General features: G+C 37.8%; 2 protein-coding genes across 4 annotated transcripts; one reads left to right on the top strand and one right to left on the bottom strand.

The window, feature by feature from the left end:
• The first annotated feature begins 1,180 nt into the window (after positions 1-1,180).
• Positions 1,181-4,627, top strand: LOC110757427 (transcription factor ICE1). The gene is made up of 4 exons (XM_021959024.2): positions 1,181-2,725; positions 3,370-3,597; positions 3,868-4,038; positions 4,273-4,627. Exons 1-4 carry the CDS (start codon positions 1,583-1,585, stop codon positions 4,354-4,356), a joined length of 1,626 nt encoding a protein of 541 aa, XP_021814716.2. The 5' UTR covers positions 1,181-1,582; the 3' UTR covers positions 4,357-4,627.
• A 1,216-nt stretch (positions 4,628-5,843) lies between these two features.
• Positions 5,844-11,099, bottom strand: ARF2 (auxin response factor 2). 3 transcript variants are annotated; one of them, XM_021959041.2, is made up of 15 exons: positions 10,398-11,099; positions 10,173-10,285; positions 9,813-9,908; positions 9,616-9,672; positions 9,364-9,519; positions 9,181-9,265; positions 8,850-8,940; positions 8,596-8,760; positions 8,340-8,459; positions 8,181-8,256; positions 7,931-8,102; positions 6,934-7,832; positions 6,631-6,821; positions 6,327-6,541; positions 5,844-6,242 (listed from the first exon to the last, which is right to left on the bottom strand). In XM_021959041.2, exons 1-14 carry the CDS (start codon positions 10,540-10,542, stop codon positions 6,361-6,363), a joined length of 2,547 nt encoding a protein of 848 aa, XP_021814733.2. In that variant the 5' UTR covers positions 10,543-11,099; the 3' UTR covers positions 5,844-6,242; positions 6,327-6,360. The 3 variants fall into 3 exon arrangements, with proteins under 3 accessions (XP_021814733.2, XP_021814726.2, XP_088109231.1); XM_021959034.2 differs by having other exon boundaries at positions 6,339-6,541; XM_088253105.1 differs by having other exon boundaries at positions 5,844-6,541.
• Between the last annotated feature and the right edge of the window lie 6,849 nt (positions 11,100-17,948).

The raw sequence follows: 17,948 nt of genomic DNA, 5'->3' as shown, positions 1-17,948 counted from the left end.
AGGGAAAGAAACTATCAATATTTTCCTTTAATTGGCTGCAATAATGCCCTTCCATTACACGCTTTCAGTAATTTATACTTGAAAACAAGATGCTTATAAAAACTCTAATTGGTTTCTCGACTAGTTTGAATCCAAAATCGTTTTGACATCTATGTTGATCAGACTTAACATGCATTTTCTTATGAAAACTTTCGGGATAAGGACCCAAATGAATTCTTACACTCATTACATTATGAACCTCCAAGGGATTTGAAGCACTAACGTTTTAAGAATTAGGGTCTATCGAATCATAAGATGCAATTGTAAGGTACGGTTAGTTCAATCTACTAATGACATTGGCTTAATACATGTGCAAGGCATGTGTAACGCATAAGAATTAAAGGTAGAAAAGTATTATGAATTACTTAAGAGATAAGTGATTTGGATGGAAAAAGAAGTACCATTGGGAAGGATAGCGCAAGATGTAGTCAATATCAAGTTAAGGAAACTACGTTAATAGCCATGACTACTAATCCAACGCTCTAATGACATAATCTTAACCTACATGTAAGGCGTGTGAAACGCAAAAGAGTCAAGTGTATAAAAATATTATAAATTACTTAAAAGCAAGAAATTTAGATGAAACAATAATAAATAAATAAAAGGTACAATTGTAAAGGATAAGATGTAGCCAATATAAAGTTTAGGAAACAATGTTAGTAGCCATGACAGTTTCAACGCACTAATGACCTAATTTAACACACATGGAAATCGTGCGTAATGCATAAGAGAATATCATGAATTGAATAAATTAAACACTAAAAAAACTGAAATTACTCAGAAAATGGTTGAAGTGCATCAACATTTCATTTCTTCTAGCAAAAATAAAATATCCTGGAATTTAATACACCCTTAATAAATTTTTTATATTATGAGTGTGTTTCAAAGTTTCAAATGTGTGACAAGAAGGAAGCAATATTCATCTTTCGTCCAAAAAAGAAAAAAGAAAAAAGGAAGCAATATTCATCTTTTTAAACAAAACAAAAAAACAAAAAACAAAAACTTGCATTGAAGCACTAAAAACAAATTTTAAATTGGGAACCCCCTTTCTCCCTTACACGTGTAAATTACGTTACTCTGTAATTATGGTTCATAATTTTCCTGTAGTATTAGATGCTGTGGTTAGCGAGCTCATATAAATCTCATATGAACCTCACATTTTCCGCAACACAAAACCAGCTGAGATTTCTTCTGCAAGATCTACAGAAATGCAGAAAAACCATGTTCTCAAATGCAGCAGAGGCAGTGTGTGTGAAAAGAGCAGACCGTTACCAAACGCAATCATCATATAAATCCAAATGGTGATAAGGTGGATTAGCCTGTAACGTTTTCAAGGCTAGCGTGTCAAGAAATTGCCATAAAGCTCTGCCCTTTTTCTTCTGCAACGTCCATTCTTTCCCCCTTTAAAGCTCTATCTTTCTCTCTCTCTCTCTCTCTCTCGCTCTCGCTTTTCTTAGCTCAGCAGCTCAATTAACCCATTCAGTTTCTGCTGAGTCAGTCACTTTCCTTCAGTTTCCCCAGAAAAAAATCCAGAAAAGAGAAAATGCTGCCTAGGCTGAACGGTGCCGTTTGGATGGGTGATAGAGAGGACAGAGACTCTGCTTCATGGAATAGAACCGCCGCCGCCACCACCAACAACAGCAATTGTGGTGTTGTGGAGAGCAAGGACGAGTTGGGTTCTCTGTCTACCTTCAAATCCATGCTTGATGTTGATGATGATTGGTATCTGCCCAATAATAGCATTCAGAGCCATTCAGATGTCAGAGACATAGCCTTCTCGCCGAGCTTTGCTGACCCAGAAAGCTTGCTGCTCAACCCAGTGGACTCTTCCTCTTCTTGCTCACCGTCTTCCTCGGTTTTCAACAATCTTGACCCAAATCAGGTTCATTACTATTTGCCTCAAAATTCCACCTTGTCTTCGCTCCTTAATGTTGTTCCTAATAACCCTTTGGAGCATGGCTTCGATTTGGGCTGTGATATTGGGTTTCTTGACACTCAAGCTTCGAGTGGTTCAAGTTTAATGAACAGGGGAGGTGGGGTTTTAACTGGGTTCAGTGGTTTGAGCTCAAATAACCAGATGAATGCTCAGGATTTGTGTTCAAATTTACAATTTTCAACAACCCGTCTGCCTCAATTGCTTGAAAATAGTTCAAATTTTTCGGGCTTTCGGGGTTTTGAGGATACTTCAGCGAATGCTTTGTTTCCCAATAGGCCTAAATTATTGAGACCCCTTGACTCCGTCCCTGATGTGGGAGCACCGCCCACTCTTTTTCAGAAAAGAGTTCAGAAGAACTTAGCTGATAATGGAGGAAATTTGGGTGTTTTAGGCTCAGAAGGGGGCCTGGTTTTGAATCATATGGAAGGGGGTGAGAGGAAGAGGGAAATGGGTGAGGAGAATGAGAGGAAGAGGAAATTGAGTGGGGGAGATGATTTTGAAGATGTGAGTATCGATGGTTCGGGTTTGAACTATGATTCAGATGACTTTACTGAAAACACTAAGATGGATGACGGTGCTAAGAATGGCGGTAATAGCTCGAATGCAAATAGTACTGTTACTGGCGGAGGGGATCATAAGGGGAAGAAGAAAGGGTTGCCCGCTAAGAATTTGATGGCTGAGAGGCGCCGCCGGAAGAAGCTCAATGATAGGCTGTACATGCTTAGATCCGTTGTTCCAAAGATCAGCAAAGTAAGAATTTATTTTACATTACACCATTTTCTCGTGAATTTGAGTATGCACTGATGGTATGTTTTAGGTGATTAGGTCCTCAAAATACATAAGAAATTTGTTTTTAGGCTTTTGTTGAAAGAATTGCACCTTTTACCGGGTTCCAAAATGCTTCACTTCAATTGCAGATGGCATTAATTTCTCTCACATGGACTCTGGTAGCATGCCCTTAAATTTTCTACATTTCAAAATACTACCTTGTTGTTCAACATCAAACAGTTAATGCAGACTAAAACACTTTTTTTTAAAAGGATTTTTGTTTCTTTAACCGGTGAGTTCAAAATTTCATTTCATTTCTCACTACAATTGACATCAAAGTTAAAGAAAATATGTAGTTGGAAGTTGGAAAGAAATAACCATCACTCACAGTTATTGTTTATGTCCAATTGCTTTGAAGTTCATTTAGTGAAGTTATAGTAACTCAAGTAATATTTACTGTTATTTGCTATTTGAATTTTGAAGTGCAATAAGTACTTGTTCTAACTTTTAACCAACTGAAATGAAAGATGTCAGTCAGTCACCATTGGGAGGAACTACAAAAAAGCTTTGTTTTGTGCTTCATGAATATCATATGATTCAAATGACATTCCGTTTTGTGATATCAGATGGACAGGGCATCAATCCTTGGGGATGCAATTGAGTACTTGAAGGAACTTCTGCAGAAGATCAACAACCTCCATAATGAATTGGAGTCAATCCCTCCTGGGTCTTCATTGACGCCTACCGGAAGTACTTTCCACCCTTTGACACCCACTCCGGCTACCCTGCCAAGTCGTATCAAGGAAGAACTTTGCCCCAGCTCATTACCTAGCCCAAACGGCCAACCTGCAAGGGTACACCCTCTATGCTTGAAAATTGATTTTTGAGTATCTTCAATCCAGTAGTCTACTTTAGATTTTCCTCTTATAATCCTGAAACTTATAGTGAGAAATAAATGATTGATGCATTCTCTTCTTTCAATTCAAGTGATTTTACTTTTTTCTAAAAAGCAAAAGGAAATTATTCACTCTGTTAGTTTAGATCTTTATTTATCCTAGAACCTTTGTGCCACTATCATAGCAAATGTTTCACTATAGTGTTCCGATGTTGATGATTATGCATAGGTTGAAGTTAGGCTACGAGAAGGAAGAGCAGTGAATATCCACATGTTTTGCGGGCGCAGACCTGGTCTCTTGCTCTCGACCATGAGAACTTTAGATAGCCTTGGGCTAGACATCCAGCAAGCTGTCATTAGCTGTTTCAATGGTTTTGCTATGGATGTCTTCCGTGCTGAGGTATTATTCCCTACAGTCATCAGTTCTTTACATATACAACGTTCGACTAATGTTATCATTGATGTACGTTTTGTTACCAGAGATTTGTCTCACAGATTCAAATAAGAATCCACGCCATCTACGTTTAGATTGACAGTCAATGTAATCATGTTAGACTGTTTGATTGTCGAGGACTGTATGTACTTAAACTATTACTAAAAACCAGTGCTACAGCTAACTTCCCTCTTATTTCAGCAATGCAAGGAAGGTCAAGACGTCCACCCGGATCAGATAAAAGCAGTACTTTTGGAGTCAGTCGGGTTCCATGGCTTGATATAGATTGCAGCAAAGCAACAAACTGAAGTTGCTTTAACCAAAGACAGGAGTCGTCATGCAATTTGTATATCATTTGCTTTGCCATAGCTCAATTGCGTCGTGCATCAAATTTTAATTAGCAGCTTTTGAAGAAATTTGTAGGTTTGCTTTGTATCATCAGAAAATTCAGCGTCAGTCAGACCTGGATTGACTGAAAGAAAAAAAAATTAATTCTCAGCCCTTATCTTTTCAAGTTCTTAAATAAATTGGCCTTTAGAACCATTGTTTTTATCTAGTGGTGATTGTGTTTCATTTCCTCTCTGGGGTGATTGATTGAACCCAAAAACTATGTTCCATGCTAAGGAGCTTCTATAATGAGGGGGCTAAGCTGAAGGGTTTCAGTCCAGTCATCCAATAATAGCCATGTAATTGATTGGATGGCTATTAAAAAGAAAGAATCCCTCATTAGTGTTTTTTTATTAGAATTGCAAATGTTTGTAAAACTTGGAAAGCAATTCCAAGTTCGAATCTCTTAAAATTAAAATTAATAAAAAAAAACTTGATTTGAAAGAAAATTAGTAGACTTGGGCTTCGTCGTGGGCTTGCCCATAACATAATAACTTTGTGAATTGTGAGAAGATGAAAGCAGAAAGAAAGGGACCCAATGGTCCCAACCTAAATATCCAGATCCCTGAGGTATGTGTGGTGTGTGGTGTTGGAGAGGTGCTTCTGTGCCCGTCGTGGGTCATCGTGAATATTAGAATTCCACGACTTGCAGTTCACGAAAACGGTGTCGTATAGTATTATATATCGCTTGCATCGTCTTATTATATACTGATGCGAATATTCGTACAGTGGACAGTCCTTTTTAACATCTCAGTCAACACTAGGAATTTGGGACACCCGGGAGAAAACGTTGTCGGTGACAACAACAATGTCATGTGTCCACTGTCCCTCAAGTCTTCAAGTTTGTTCACGGTTCAGTTGAGGCCTTAAAAGTCTGCCAAAAAGATAAGTTGATGTCTAAACAGCACTATCAATGAAACCAACACCCTCAACAAGGAAATATCCCTAGCATTGGAACTCTGTATTTCAGGAAATATCCTAATTTTCGTCAAGGGGTCAATTAAATTACATAAATTGACAGGTTCATTTATATACTATTCAAGAGAATTTGTGGTTCAGAATTTTTCTGTTTAGGCCAGTTTTGACTCTATAAGATGAGGTCTGTTGTTAGGAGGCCCTCTCTTCTCTAATAAACAATGACATCCTAGTGTTAGGCTAGAAATCAACGATCAGAAACAATTAGTTTTTAGGTTATCTTCCAAGAATTATTCATGCAAAAAATCAGCTACATCAGAAAGCCGTTTGATGACCTAAGACGTATACGATTCTGATCATTGAACACCATACACGACTTTTTCAGCCACAAAATCCACTGGTTACTTGCAAATTACAATCATTCATTGCAAAAATATCTTCAACAATAAAAAAGAAGAAAAACAAAACAATAAACTAAAATCATTTGGTAATTTCTTTCTTAACCCAAAAAGCATAACATTAGGCAATCTGTGCACTTACTTACATTACAAAGTTGGGAAAATGAGGTAAAACAGGTATGTACAAGGTGGAATTGTTTGAAAGGGGCAAGGCCACATCGCCTTCCTCGAAACAAAGGGTAGTATATATATCTATATCTATATATAACCGGACACTTGAAAATAAACTAACTCCAGAACATGTCCAAAACTGGATAAAACCACATGCGCTGTCATCTATCTTGGACTTCTAAGATGAATTTAAAGTCCAATGGAGAAACAGCTTACATCCATCTCCGTTACTTCATATATCCGAATAGCTTAATAGAACTCTCACAAATGCACCGTCACTATCATCTTTCCCCCAAAACTCTACAGATTTCCAGTAAGAAAGCATGATCAAAATGGCTTAAACCGGCATAAATAGCCAACAAAAGCATCGTTAATTATATATACCTAGTCATATACCTACAAATCTTGAGACCCAGGCCTAACATTTTCCTGGAGTAGATGCTGAAGGAAGTGGCTGAGACTTCCCCTCTCTTGCATCTGCACCCTCCGCAACCAATGATAAATTCTCCTCCCCATGTGAATTTAGAGTCCCAGGGTTCATCTTTTGAACCTCCTCTCTGGTGTAGATGAAAATCTTCCGGACTATGCCACAAAATTCCCTGAAACACACATATAAGCAATGTAACTTTATTAGACTTACAAGTACCCAGAGAATCAATTTTCAGATTAAAAAAAGATAAATACTTACTGCCAGGGATCATCTCCAACAAGCATCATATCACCCTCATCATCAGTGTACACAATCAACCAATTCTTTTTTGGGGCCATCAGCTCACCGTCAAATTCAAACAATTGGTCCAATTCAGCAATCAGTTCCTCGTAGTTATTGAACTTGGTAAGATCAACAGACCTACCAAGTGCAATACCCTGTTTGTGAACCTGAAACCAAAAGCAACAATTAAGTACTGCTTCCGATACACTTTCATATTGTCAACAGAGTTCCAAGTAAAGCCTAAGAAAACACAATGTCAGGACGAGGAATATATAATACCTTGGTACAACTCCTAGTTGAACCTCCCTGTGGTTTACCCTGACCATCTCTGACATGTTGCTGAGAAGTTTGCAACAGTTTATCCGGCTCATTAACAGCTAAGGGATTCTCCACTGATTTTGAGCCCCTTGATTTATCAGACTTCTGGTCAGACTCAAAAGTATGAACTTGGTTATGGTGAGGTGACCCAATCATCGCATTTCTGTGTGACAATGCAGCCTCTGGTGCTATGAGAGGAATACCAAAGAGCTTGTAGTTTCCATCTTTAGGCTTCACAGCCTCCTGTTTCTGTAGTGATGCATGCTGTGGCATGGCCTCCCTTGCATTTGCAGGATTCTCGAAATGCGATGGGGGTGGAGGCATTAACCAATTTCCATGTGGGTGGTCAACTCTATGACCGTTCAGAACAGAATAGTCACTAAATCCACCATATCTAGTATTCCCTTGCGCTTGGTAAGCCATATTGCCAATGGGAGGACCCTTAAGATTAGAGTCCAAGCTAAGGGACAGAGATGAGGGCAACATGGACCATGACTGCAAGTTAAACTTGCCTTCCTGATCTAATGAATGCTTTCTCATTGAATTAGCAACAGCTTGATCAACAAAAGGTGGACAGATACCACGCGAAGAATCAACATTAGTCCCAAAGCCTGATAATAGATCTGTGTAAGTTGGTTCATGCCTCCCTGAGGGCATCCAGTTCTCTGAACTATATCTTCTTGAAGCAGAAACCACGTCAATCTTCTCATCATCTACCGAAGGTGTCCACGCAAGAGACTTTTCAGCAGTATCAGACTCGCTATCCACAAAATTGCCTCTCAAGGTCGAGAATTCTTGACCTTGCAAGACCCTTGAAAACCCACCTGGCATTGCAGGGTCTGCAGTTACTTTTGAGGAACCTATAAAAGAAACAAAGAAGAATAATTTTAGTTCCTTTGAGTAGCAAGAACACTGCAAATCTTCTGGATAAAACACTTTCAGGTGTCTAAAACTGTACCTTCCCTGGTGAGAACAGAGGAGTCTGGAGACGAGGGTACCATGTTTGACCGAGGCCTTTTTGGCCGGGGCATCGGGAGGGGATTCAGTGCTGGAGGAGCAAGAGCAGGCTCTATTTTCCAAGGTGAAACTCTGTCTGGACGAGGTATGGTTGAAGTCTCATCCCATCTCACCTTTAAGAAACATAAGAATGTTAGCTTTAGCATACAAAATAACTAACAGCACATGCTGTCATGAGGAACTGATACTACCTTAAGGGATCTCCATTTGGAATCTCGCCATCTTTTGGTGTCAGCATCTTCAATTCCAATTATGGTACCAGTAAACCTACAAAAAGATAAAAGTCTTTACAAACTTTCTGGTTGAAGGGAGAGGAAGCATTACATAAAAACAGCATCCATCAACCATACCTCTGCTCCGGAGCTTCTTCACCTTCAAACCTCATCTTGAACCTCATACCTATAGAATAGTTGTTTTTAACAGACTCCATGTACTGGTCAAATGGAACAATGAATTCAGCAGGGCTTGTTCTGTAAACAAACATTTTCACAAGCACTTAGAAAAAATTCAAGCCTGAACAAATCATCAGTAGCAAATGTTTCAAATATCATCTCATAATAAGATCTCAAACTAATTGCTTAAAAATTCAAAGAAAACAAACCACACCTTGGCTTGTAGTACACAGTGAACATCGTTCCTGTTAAGATGGCGTGCCATGCGGTAGCAAGGACACCTAGGTGCATACTGTGACTAGATATCACTGAAGATGGGGCACTGCCTTGCTGTCTCATTGCACGTCTAACACCAACACGGAGCTCCCCGTTTTCACCCCTAGATGTTTACATGATGGTCCCATATAAGAACACAAGAAATCCAATTTAAAAAACCCATACATGGAAGCTCAAGTATGTAAGACTAACCTTAAAAATATAAATGCATCTCCTGCAACAAGCCTCTTGGAGCTAACGAAAACACTCCAACCACTTTGAAGCAAATGCCTCCGGGGTTGACCTGCCATTCCCAATATAATGTTAATTAAACGATACAAAGCTATAAAACATGTAGAACTTACTAGTCGCCAACAAAGCAAACCAAACTAAAACACAAAAGAATGACCCAAATATTAGTACGATCATCAACCTTGTTTCACCAGTATCATTAACAATGGTCCCCAGACAGAGATTGGGTAACACGGCAAATCCACAGGAGAGTGATGAACTTAATAGTTAATATCAAATGCATAGAAGTTACCTCTGAAGATATGGCGAAAGCGCCACTCATTTGCATGCAAATCTTTTGCAACCAACTCCTGGGTTGGAGGCTGGCGAGACATGTCCTACCAAAGAACAAGCCAAAAACAGCCACAAATAAGCTAATTTCCAAGGGGGGGAGAAACAAGGGAATGCATCAAACTACAAGGTAACAAAAACCAACCAGTGGTGGAAGGCATTCATCTGCGTGCCGCCTCAGCACTGAAAATCCACCATGAGTGCTTGTATCCGAAGCAGTTAGAGTCTTACAAAATGAATGTACTTGAAATCGCGGTGGTGGAGGTGGAGGAGGTTCCTTCTCTACCGCATTCTCATCTTGCTAAAATTTAAAAGAACATCAAACTTTCAGAATCTCAACCATATAATCAATTGCACTCAAATATTCATAAACTAGAAACCTTGAGAGGAAACTTACACTTGGCTCGGGAAGTAAAGTGACTTGTGCAAATACCTCATCAGTGTCCGGTTCAGCCTACAATTCAATAGCAAGAAACTTATCAATTTGTTTCAAAGCTAAAGGTCTGAAGTACATAAGAAGTTGCAAAATAATTAAAATTCATAGACTTCAAAGCCTAAATTCTTAATTTCTTTATGAGATCGGACAGTCACTACCTTCAGTTGTACATGGATAACCCGGCAAAGGATCTTTGAGGGAAGATTATACACAGGCATCTGTTGGTCAGCCACCTGATTCGTTGACGCCTCCACCTAAACAGGACCCAGAAAACACCATCGATTATTAGTAACGAACAAATATTCAAAAACAGAAACACTCCGGAATCGCATCAGTTTACATCTATAATCAATGGACATGTATTGAACAAAAAAAAAACAATTGATTACTCATCAACCTCATTAAAAGCCCCGGCGCCAAAGGAAGAGCCATGAAAAATGGAAGAAAATGAAAGAATTTGAAACTATGTGAGCTGAAGCCAAAACATCGTTGGTAGAATAAAGAATTTGAAAGCCAACCTGCTCGATGTGTCCCTGCGGAAAGTAAAAGACACGTTCCCGTTCACGCGGCACAGTCACGAGCGGCCCAGCGCAGGCGTGCCAAAGCTCCGTGTAAAGTGCAGTCTCAGCATCTACATATAAATCAAAATAATAGAAAACCACAACAATCAGAACCCATAGCACATGGAAACTCGAGAACCCACAACTTGTCGGCAGAAATGAAACCAAATTGGCCGGAATTACCTCTACCGGCGGCGGAAACAGTGGGATGACTCTTTTGCCCCTCTACGTTATTCCTAGCATCGTTATGGTCGCTGAAACCGGACGAGAAGCTATCTCCCCTCTGGTTCCCGCAATTGTCCTTTATCGAAACCTCCGATGACGTCATTTCTACAAAAGCTCAGAGCAGATCTCTCATCTGAAACTCTCAGCTGTGCAATTTCTCAACTTTCACCCCCACCCCAAGATCCAAACACCCAAAACCCCTAGTCTTCAAACCACCACAAACATCTATATATTCACCTCTGTTTCTCTCTCTCTCTCTCTCTCTCTCTCTCTTATACCTCAATTGAAACCCTAACTCAAAGCTCAAACCAGAAGCTGTATCTACCAATCTCCACCTATATACCACTCTCTATCGCTCTGCTCGTACACTGTCTCGATGAAACCCCTTGGTTTCAGACCTCACAGCGAAGCTCTCTCAATTCTCAACCAATTCTCTCGATTCGACCATCAATGTCCACCTCTTCCTCTTCTCTATCTCTCTCTGCAACTCAAGGCCTCTCTCTCTTTGCTTATCTCCCTCTCTTCACCCCGGCTCTGCATGCAGGAAGCAGCTCCAAGCTTTTGTTCTCTCTCTCTTTCCCTTTCTCTGAGTCTATGGGTGTCTGAAAAATGGAAGAGGCTTAACCTGAGTGGTCAAAACAGCGTGCAATGATTTCAACCGCAGTCAATTTCTAACCAAGTGTACCGCGACTCTCATTCGCGGGTCACCGAGCCCTTCTGCAACCGGTTATACCCGGTGGACAGGTCACCAAGCCCCATACAGCGACCGCCCGCTTACGTGTCCATTAATAAAGGCGGCTCTGAGACAGCACAAATGACGCTCCACTCCGCCGTTCGCAGGTGTCGTTTCCTGATTCGAGCTCCCGAGTGGGTAGCGTGTAACGGCATCCATGACGGCTTCCAGGTGTCGCAGCGTGAGTGTGCAGTAGGTGGGAGGAGCAGGTAACGGCGTGAAGTGGGAAAAGTTGTTGTGTTTTTATTGGGAAGTGGCGTTGTCGTGCTATTAACGGGCAGGCTTGGATGGATGTAGGAGAGTAGGAGGGGTCGTACTTAATTACACTTCCCTTTTCGAGTGTGCGCATCGTAACCATGGTTACTTTTTTATTATTATTATTTTCTTTTCTTTTTTTTCTTGGCTTTGTCCCCTTCAACCGAACTCCTACATTATATAATTTTTTTATAAAAATTTTAATGATGCAGAAATTGACATGTAAATAAATGTATATACTTTTTTAGAATATTCATTGGTGTATATGGGGAGTCATATCATATTAGATTATAATTCATGTTAAATAATCATGAATTTAATATTATTTCCTTTCAACAATATTCATAGTTTTTTATTTTTTTATTTTTTTTTAATCCTATAAGAAATGATCATGCATCTTTTCAACTGATTAAATGTCAACTTGAGTAGTTCAAATGCAATTAGGTTAATTTGGGATTAGTCTATTGATTTGCCCCTCCTGCCTTGCGTTCATATAGAGAGAGACTTACCTGCACCGGGGATAGGGCTACAGTCCTATCCCCCTCCAATCGCAGCCCGCCACTTGTCCATTTTCTGACAAAATTGGACACGTGGTGGGCTGCGATTGGAGGGGGATAGGACTGTAGTCCTATCCCCGGTGCAGGCAAGTTTTTTTCGTTCATATAAGGACTTGTAATCATTTTTCCTTATTTAGGGGGGCGCTAGCCCATAGATTAGGAAGACACCAAATTTGGATTAGGATCAACAAATAACTATTTCTAGCTAGCTGACCCTTTTGATCAACTACTCATTGTAGGCTCCTAATCAAATGGAATCAACAAAACTTGGTACCCAAGCTTGAACTTCAATGACAGTAACTTTTAAATAATGTTAGGCATCGACTGTGACATTTGAAGCTTGTACTTAAAGATAATTTAAGTATCGGACGTATGATATCAAATGCGATACATCTTAATCATTCATCACACTCTAATGTCAAACCCGTAAGTTCTCAAGTTAAGTTGTTTAAACTTAAAAATTGATGGGAAAACAAAACCCAACGATGAAATTCTTATGAACCTAGTTTGCGTAACGCAATTCCTAATCACCTTCAAGTTGTATTACCCAATGGCAGCCTTGATTTAGAAGTAATCCTAATTGTTGTCACATCATGTGCTAACATTTCCATATAGGTATGGACCATCTAGAACATTAGCCTTTCTATTTTTTCATTAATTTTAGCTTGTTACAATAAATTCAAGCAACCTATGTTCTTTTCAAGCAAAGGTCCTCTTAAATTTATAGGTTATACTTTTACATTCATATCCCTTCTCAAAATAACACAATCTTGTGCCCATGTGAAGGTTATGGAAAAGTTTCTTATTTTTTGAGAGAAAAGCGATAATTGTATTCATAAATTAGACACAAACACCATTAGCCACAAGGGCAAATACAAATGCCCACAAAGGGGTAATATAAATATGAAAGCATAGTAACCACATATGGCTAATCTAGATATAGGCCACAAAAGGTGAAAGAAAATTCGGCATAAAAGCCGTATTCCTGAACAAACAAAACATGAATCGCAGCCCCTAAATCTACCAGTACAACAACTTTTAACTCTCACAAGTACAAAATACAAGTATAAACTATAAAACAATCAAACACGCAACTCACAAAGAATTGAAAACAATTAAAGTTTCTTATTTCAACAACCCTCGCAAACAAAATTAGGTTCCACTAGTATAAAACTTGGTGTAGACCCTTAGAAACGAGGGGCAAAATGAAGAAACTACCTCCTATCTAGGGTACCCTAGTTAGTCGGCTAGTAATTGGACCAAAATAAAAACCTCATTTTAAACGTGCCATATATGTATCCCATTTGTCAAGATACTAATACAAGGACATTTTTGAAAGACCCAACAATAAAAAAGAAGGGACAATGTGATATTGAATGTAAGTAAAATTAAATTAAGGGTTGTTTAACTCAATAATTAATTTGTATAATCTTATTTTGGGTTGAAAATGAAAAGGGAAATAAAATGAAACCAGGGGAGGGCAAGTCACGTGTGGGGGGGGGGGCAAAGGTTGCAGAGGAGGGAGGGCGTAGAGAAGAGAAGGGGAAGAAAGTATGTGAGGGCCCACGTGTATTGTCCAATTGCAGGTGTGTATGGTCTAAAGCAACAAATGGAGGAATCTCAATCTCTGTCCCGGAAAAAGGCGATATCCTCGTAATCCTGTTTAATACTAATTAATTTAAAATTAAACAATTTTTACTCTTTATTTGAACTTTACACTGTTAAAGTATCTCTCTTTTCAAACATGAAACTGTTGTTTTCCGCACAATTCACAAATGCTGAAACACACAAGAAGCTCACAAAGCAAAGGTTCTTCTTGACATTCCCTCCCTTCACCCTTTTTTATGGAGCATAAATTTTGGGCTATTTAGGTGTGGCCACTAGGTGTGGACTCCGTAGGTTAACGAAACTTCCCAATTTTCGTTGACATATTCTCTCTTTATGTTTAGGTTGTTCAAGTACTTCGCTATACTGATTAGATATAATCTTTCGATGTACACTCGATAAGTCAACGAAATTTTTTATTATTGTTTCGTTACCCTCTCTCGTTGTCTCTATCATCACGTGACCGTTACATGAGGATAGAAAACTCAAGAGACATGAATGACTTGAAAAAAATGAAAGATCCTGATTATGTTGTCCTTGTAGTGAAAAAAAGTTTGCATGACTTAAGAACCTAGCTTGCTTTGTATACCAACCCTATTAAAACTACCACACACGGTTTTTATATAGTCACATATAATAAAAACAAAATCAGGTACACGTTTTTCTGGTGTATTGTCTCTTTCACTATCTTTTCGTATTTTCTTTATATTTTATACCTAAACTAGACTCTCTGCATGCGCATCCGCGTTTGCGAGAGGCTTTTTAAAAGAAAAAATTAAATATATTTTAGAATTAAAAATAGATTATTATAAATAAACCCAATCCTAGGCATGTATTTATAAAAAAAACCCACACACTATTTAAACATAGAAACACACCCAAAATCAACCCCAAAATCAACAATTGTATATTTTTTGGGTGTGTTTATAAATGGATTTTGAGTGTGTGTAATGATGAGTTTTGGGTGTGTTTATAAAGTGTTTTGGGTGTTGGGTTTTTTTTATAATTTCAGCCCCTATTTTGGGTGTTTTAGTGAAACCCCCAATTAAAAGAGATAATGGGTAGTTGCGTTTCATAAAAAGAGGATCCATTATTTGATTTTTCTTTTAATTTTAAATTTTTTTAATATGAAAAAGTGTAAATTTACCATATTATCCTCACTTAATTAATAATTTCAATTTTTAATGTTTGCATTAGCCAAAGGCATTTTCTAGTATTTTGAATGTTTCACCATTCTCTGCCTTTTGCTTTATATATATAGATAAAATAATTGCAACTCACATAAAACTCAACTGGTCTCCATTTTACTTATGAATTTAAAAAAAATGTTATTTTCATTGCTTCTATTTATCAAATTAAATGCTAACTATATAAATCGTACAGAAAATAATAGAAAATAAATTTCAAGGACATTAAATCAAACAAAATATTGTTATAATATAATATCAATTTTTTTATACCATGAAATTGAAAAAAATAATAATAAGATGAGAAAATATAAAGTTGCAATATTTTTTTTTATACCTTGTATAATTGTGGAGAGCACTGTGACAAGTCAGCCATCGAAATAGAAAGCAAGAAAAGTGAATAAAACGTGCGTATTTTGGTTCCCACACAAAACCAAGCAAAGCCTACTTTACCTAACTTGTAGCGAGGCTATTTTGGGACCAACATATACTATAGTGAAGTAGTGGTTCAATTGCCCATTTGAAATTGATGTACCATTATTTTGTGTGGTGTCATCGGCACGAGTTTTCTTACTCAATCTGTACTGGATCATCCCGAAATTTATCACATAAGGTTGTTCAATCAAGACATGTGCGTATCGTGAAAGAGAATGATCTTATCTCCTTTGCGATATTTTCTAGAACTGTACTATAGTTGCCCGCGAATGATTTTCAATCGTTCATACATACATTGTATAGTCTCGTCAATTATTATAACTCATTAATGCGTACACGGTAATGAGTTAATTTTAGCAAAATCTTCTTTCCTGTGTAAGGCTCATTTTCAACTCTCACACACACATGATCTTTCATATCAACTAAACCTGTATAAATTACTACAAAAGTTTTATTATGAATTATGCTGCAATTTCACATATGGTGTTGATTATTTTATGGGACGTAGAGCGAGAGATGTTTGACTGACTGGTGAAGCTGGAGAAATCGGCCAACTCTTTTTATTTTATAACAGTAAATAAAGTGGGTCCCGCAGCACAAGGTGTCTCCTAATTAGCTTGCAATTAATCCAGCGGGTGGGCCCAGGCTTCCTCTGCCTCCTCCCCCCTTAGCAGTTTGGACACTCCCCTAATCCCTCTCTCCTGACCCCTAACCCACAGACCAAACCCAGTCATGTCTTTCTCAGCCCGGTTAACCTTTTTTAGTTTTTTCATGTAAAACTTTTTCTTTATTATTTCGAAATTTTTGTGCTTAATTTGCTAATCTCACCTGGGATAGTTCAATCGTCTTTGTCACAGCCAACGTCAGCATTACGGATCACACATCCAATGACAGGTTACGGGCCTGAAACGGGATTAGATTGTGGTTTGCGGAACTCAAATCGGTATTGAATTCAGTTAGGAAATTCATGGGACAACCGACTTCTTTTTATCAGCTAATAAGGTTTCGCCACGTGGAATTGATGTCATCTTTGGTGACGCGTGGACCTCTTTGGATAAATCCTATAACGCACAAACGTTTGTACGGTTTCTGAGAATTTAATTGCGTCCTAAGACCTGCACGGGGTTTGCGTGACTATGGTTAGGTGCTGATGGAACATGTTACGGGGTGACGTCATAATTCAAGTGCTACTCATATTACAAATTAAAAATAATCAAAATGACTTTGAATAGAAGTAATACTAGCCCTTGCCACCTAATCTTGTGCCAATTGGTTTTCTTTTTTATTTTTTTATTTTTTTATTTTATACTTAAGAAAAATAAAATGGATAATTATGTTACATAAAAATAAGATCAATTATTATTTTTTATTTTTTATTTTTTAATAAGAAAATATATAGATTTACTATATTATTCTCATTTAATTAATAATTTTAGTTTTTAATATTTGCTTTAACCAACGGGCATTTTCCGATGTACATATAAAATATAAAATTCTAATTTAATAAGACAAGTGCTTGAATGTTTCACATGAAAAATGTAAGCTTAGGTTGCAAATCAGTCAACTCTACTTGGTAAATTATAAAATGTGCTAATTTTCCCACTCTTCTTTTGTTTTTAAATACTTTAATTACAACAAAAAATGAAGTGTAAATAAACAAAAAAGGTATGAGAACATATAATTTCCAACAAAGAGTGTAGATGGACAAAAAAAAAAGTGGGAAAATTAGCTCTCATTATAAAAACCCTATGAAAGCAACATGCATACGCACAATTGATTTGGGAGCATAGAGAAAAAAGAGAGAGATAATAATATTATTGATCAATATGAGGATTTCAATCCCCATTGTGTTTGCTTTATGTGTGCTCAGTGTTGCGTAGATACAGCTGCACCAAAATGAATTCAGTTGCATCATCAACTTGTGATACTCGCAAGTGCACGAGCCGTTGGTAGTTTAGCGTATGGAAGTGCGAGGTCGATCCCACGAGGATTGGTGATTGAATGATCCAATTTAGTTTCCCTACACAAAACAGAAATGAAAAAGAAAGGAAATAAATAAAACAAGGAAGAAAGAAATAACTAACTCAAGCAGATAAGTTCCCAAGTTCAATTAGATTAACGGATTGATTCTAGCTAAAGTATGATTAAGCCATGGTGTTTGGTCATAACCTTGTGTTCCTAATTCCCTAATTTGATCATTTGTTGTCTAACCTAAAATTAAGCATTAGGAACCCATTAAGCATAGAAGAACAATTTAAACAACCAAGCATGTATCTAATCCCTGTTGTCGAATGTCCATACATACTCTTCCTATTCATAGTTCAATTCGAATTAAAGCATGGTGTCTACTCTTAATTCAAACCAAGATAGCTAACATGCAAGCCTAAATGGTGATCAATCATTCAAACTAGCATATTAACTTATAAGCATAATGAATAAGAACAAAAATCATAGTTGAAACTTGGAAACTAATCAAACTTGAAACTAAAGAAAAGAATTTACATAACAATGAAAATTAAGTAGAACTTGGAAAAACTTAAGGAGAATTTCAGCACAAAGATCTCATTATAACAATTGAAAACTAGAAAGAGAAACTAAGAGAATTTGAGGGAGAGAAGGGAAGGGAGCTCTAGAGAAGTGTTTGAGAGCTCCCCCCCTTGGGGTGTTATTACAAGCTTAGAGAACTTCCCTATTTATAGGCCTAGGGGAAGTGAAAATCAGAATTCAATAAGACTAA

The sequence above is a fragment of the Prunus avium genome, chromosome 5, assembly GCF_965620075.1.
Source record: "Prunus avium chromosome 5, drPruAviu1.hap1.1, whole genome shotgun sequence".
Taxonomy (NCBI): Eukaryota; Viridiplantae; Streptophyta; class Magnoliopsida; order Rosales; family Rosaceae; genus Prunus; species Prunus avium.
This window is presented reverse-complemented; position numbering and strand designations above follow the sequence as displayed.

Coding starts and splice junctions, on each gene's coding strand:
- LOC110757427 (XM_021959024.2), top strand. CDS start 1,583: ATGCTGCCTAGGCTGAACGGTGCCGTTTGGATGGGTGATAGAGAGGAC. Junction 2,726..3,369: donor TTGTTCCAAAGATCAGCAAA/GTAAGAATTTAT, acceptor TTGTGATATCAG/ATGGACAGGGCATCAATCCT. Junction 3,598..3,867: donor CAAACGGCCAACCTGCAAGG/GTACACCCTCTA, acceptor GATTATGCATAG/GTTGAAGTTAGGCTACGAGA.
- ARF2 (XM_088253105.1), bottom strand. CDS start 10,542: ATGACGTCATCGGAGGTTTCGATAAAGGACAATTGCGGGAACCAGAGG. Junction 8,103..8,180: donor CCAAATGGAGATCCCTTAAG/GTAGTATCAGTT, acceptor TGTTTCTTAAAG/GTGAGATGGGATGAGACTTC. Junction 6,542..6,630: donor GTTGGAGATGATCCCTGGCA/GTAAGTATTTAT, acceptor TGTGTGTTTCAG/GGAATTTTGTGGCATAGTCC.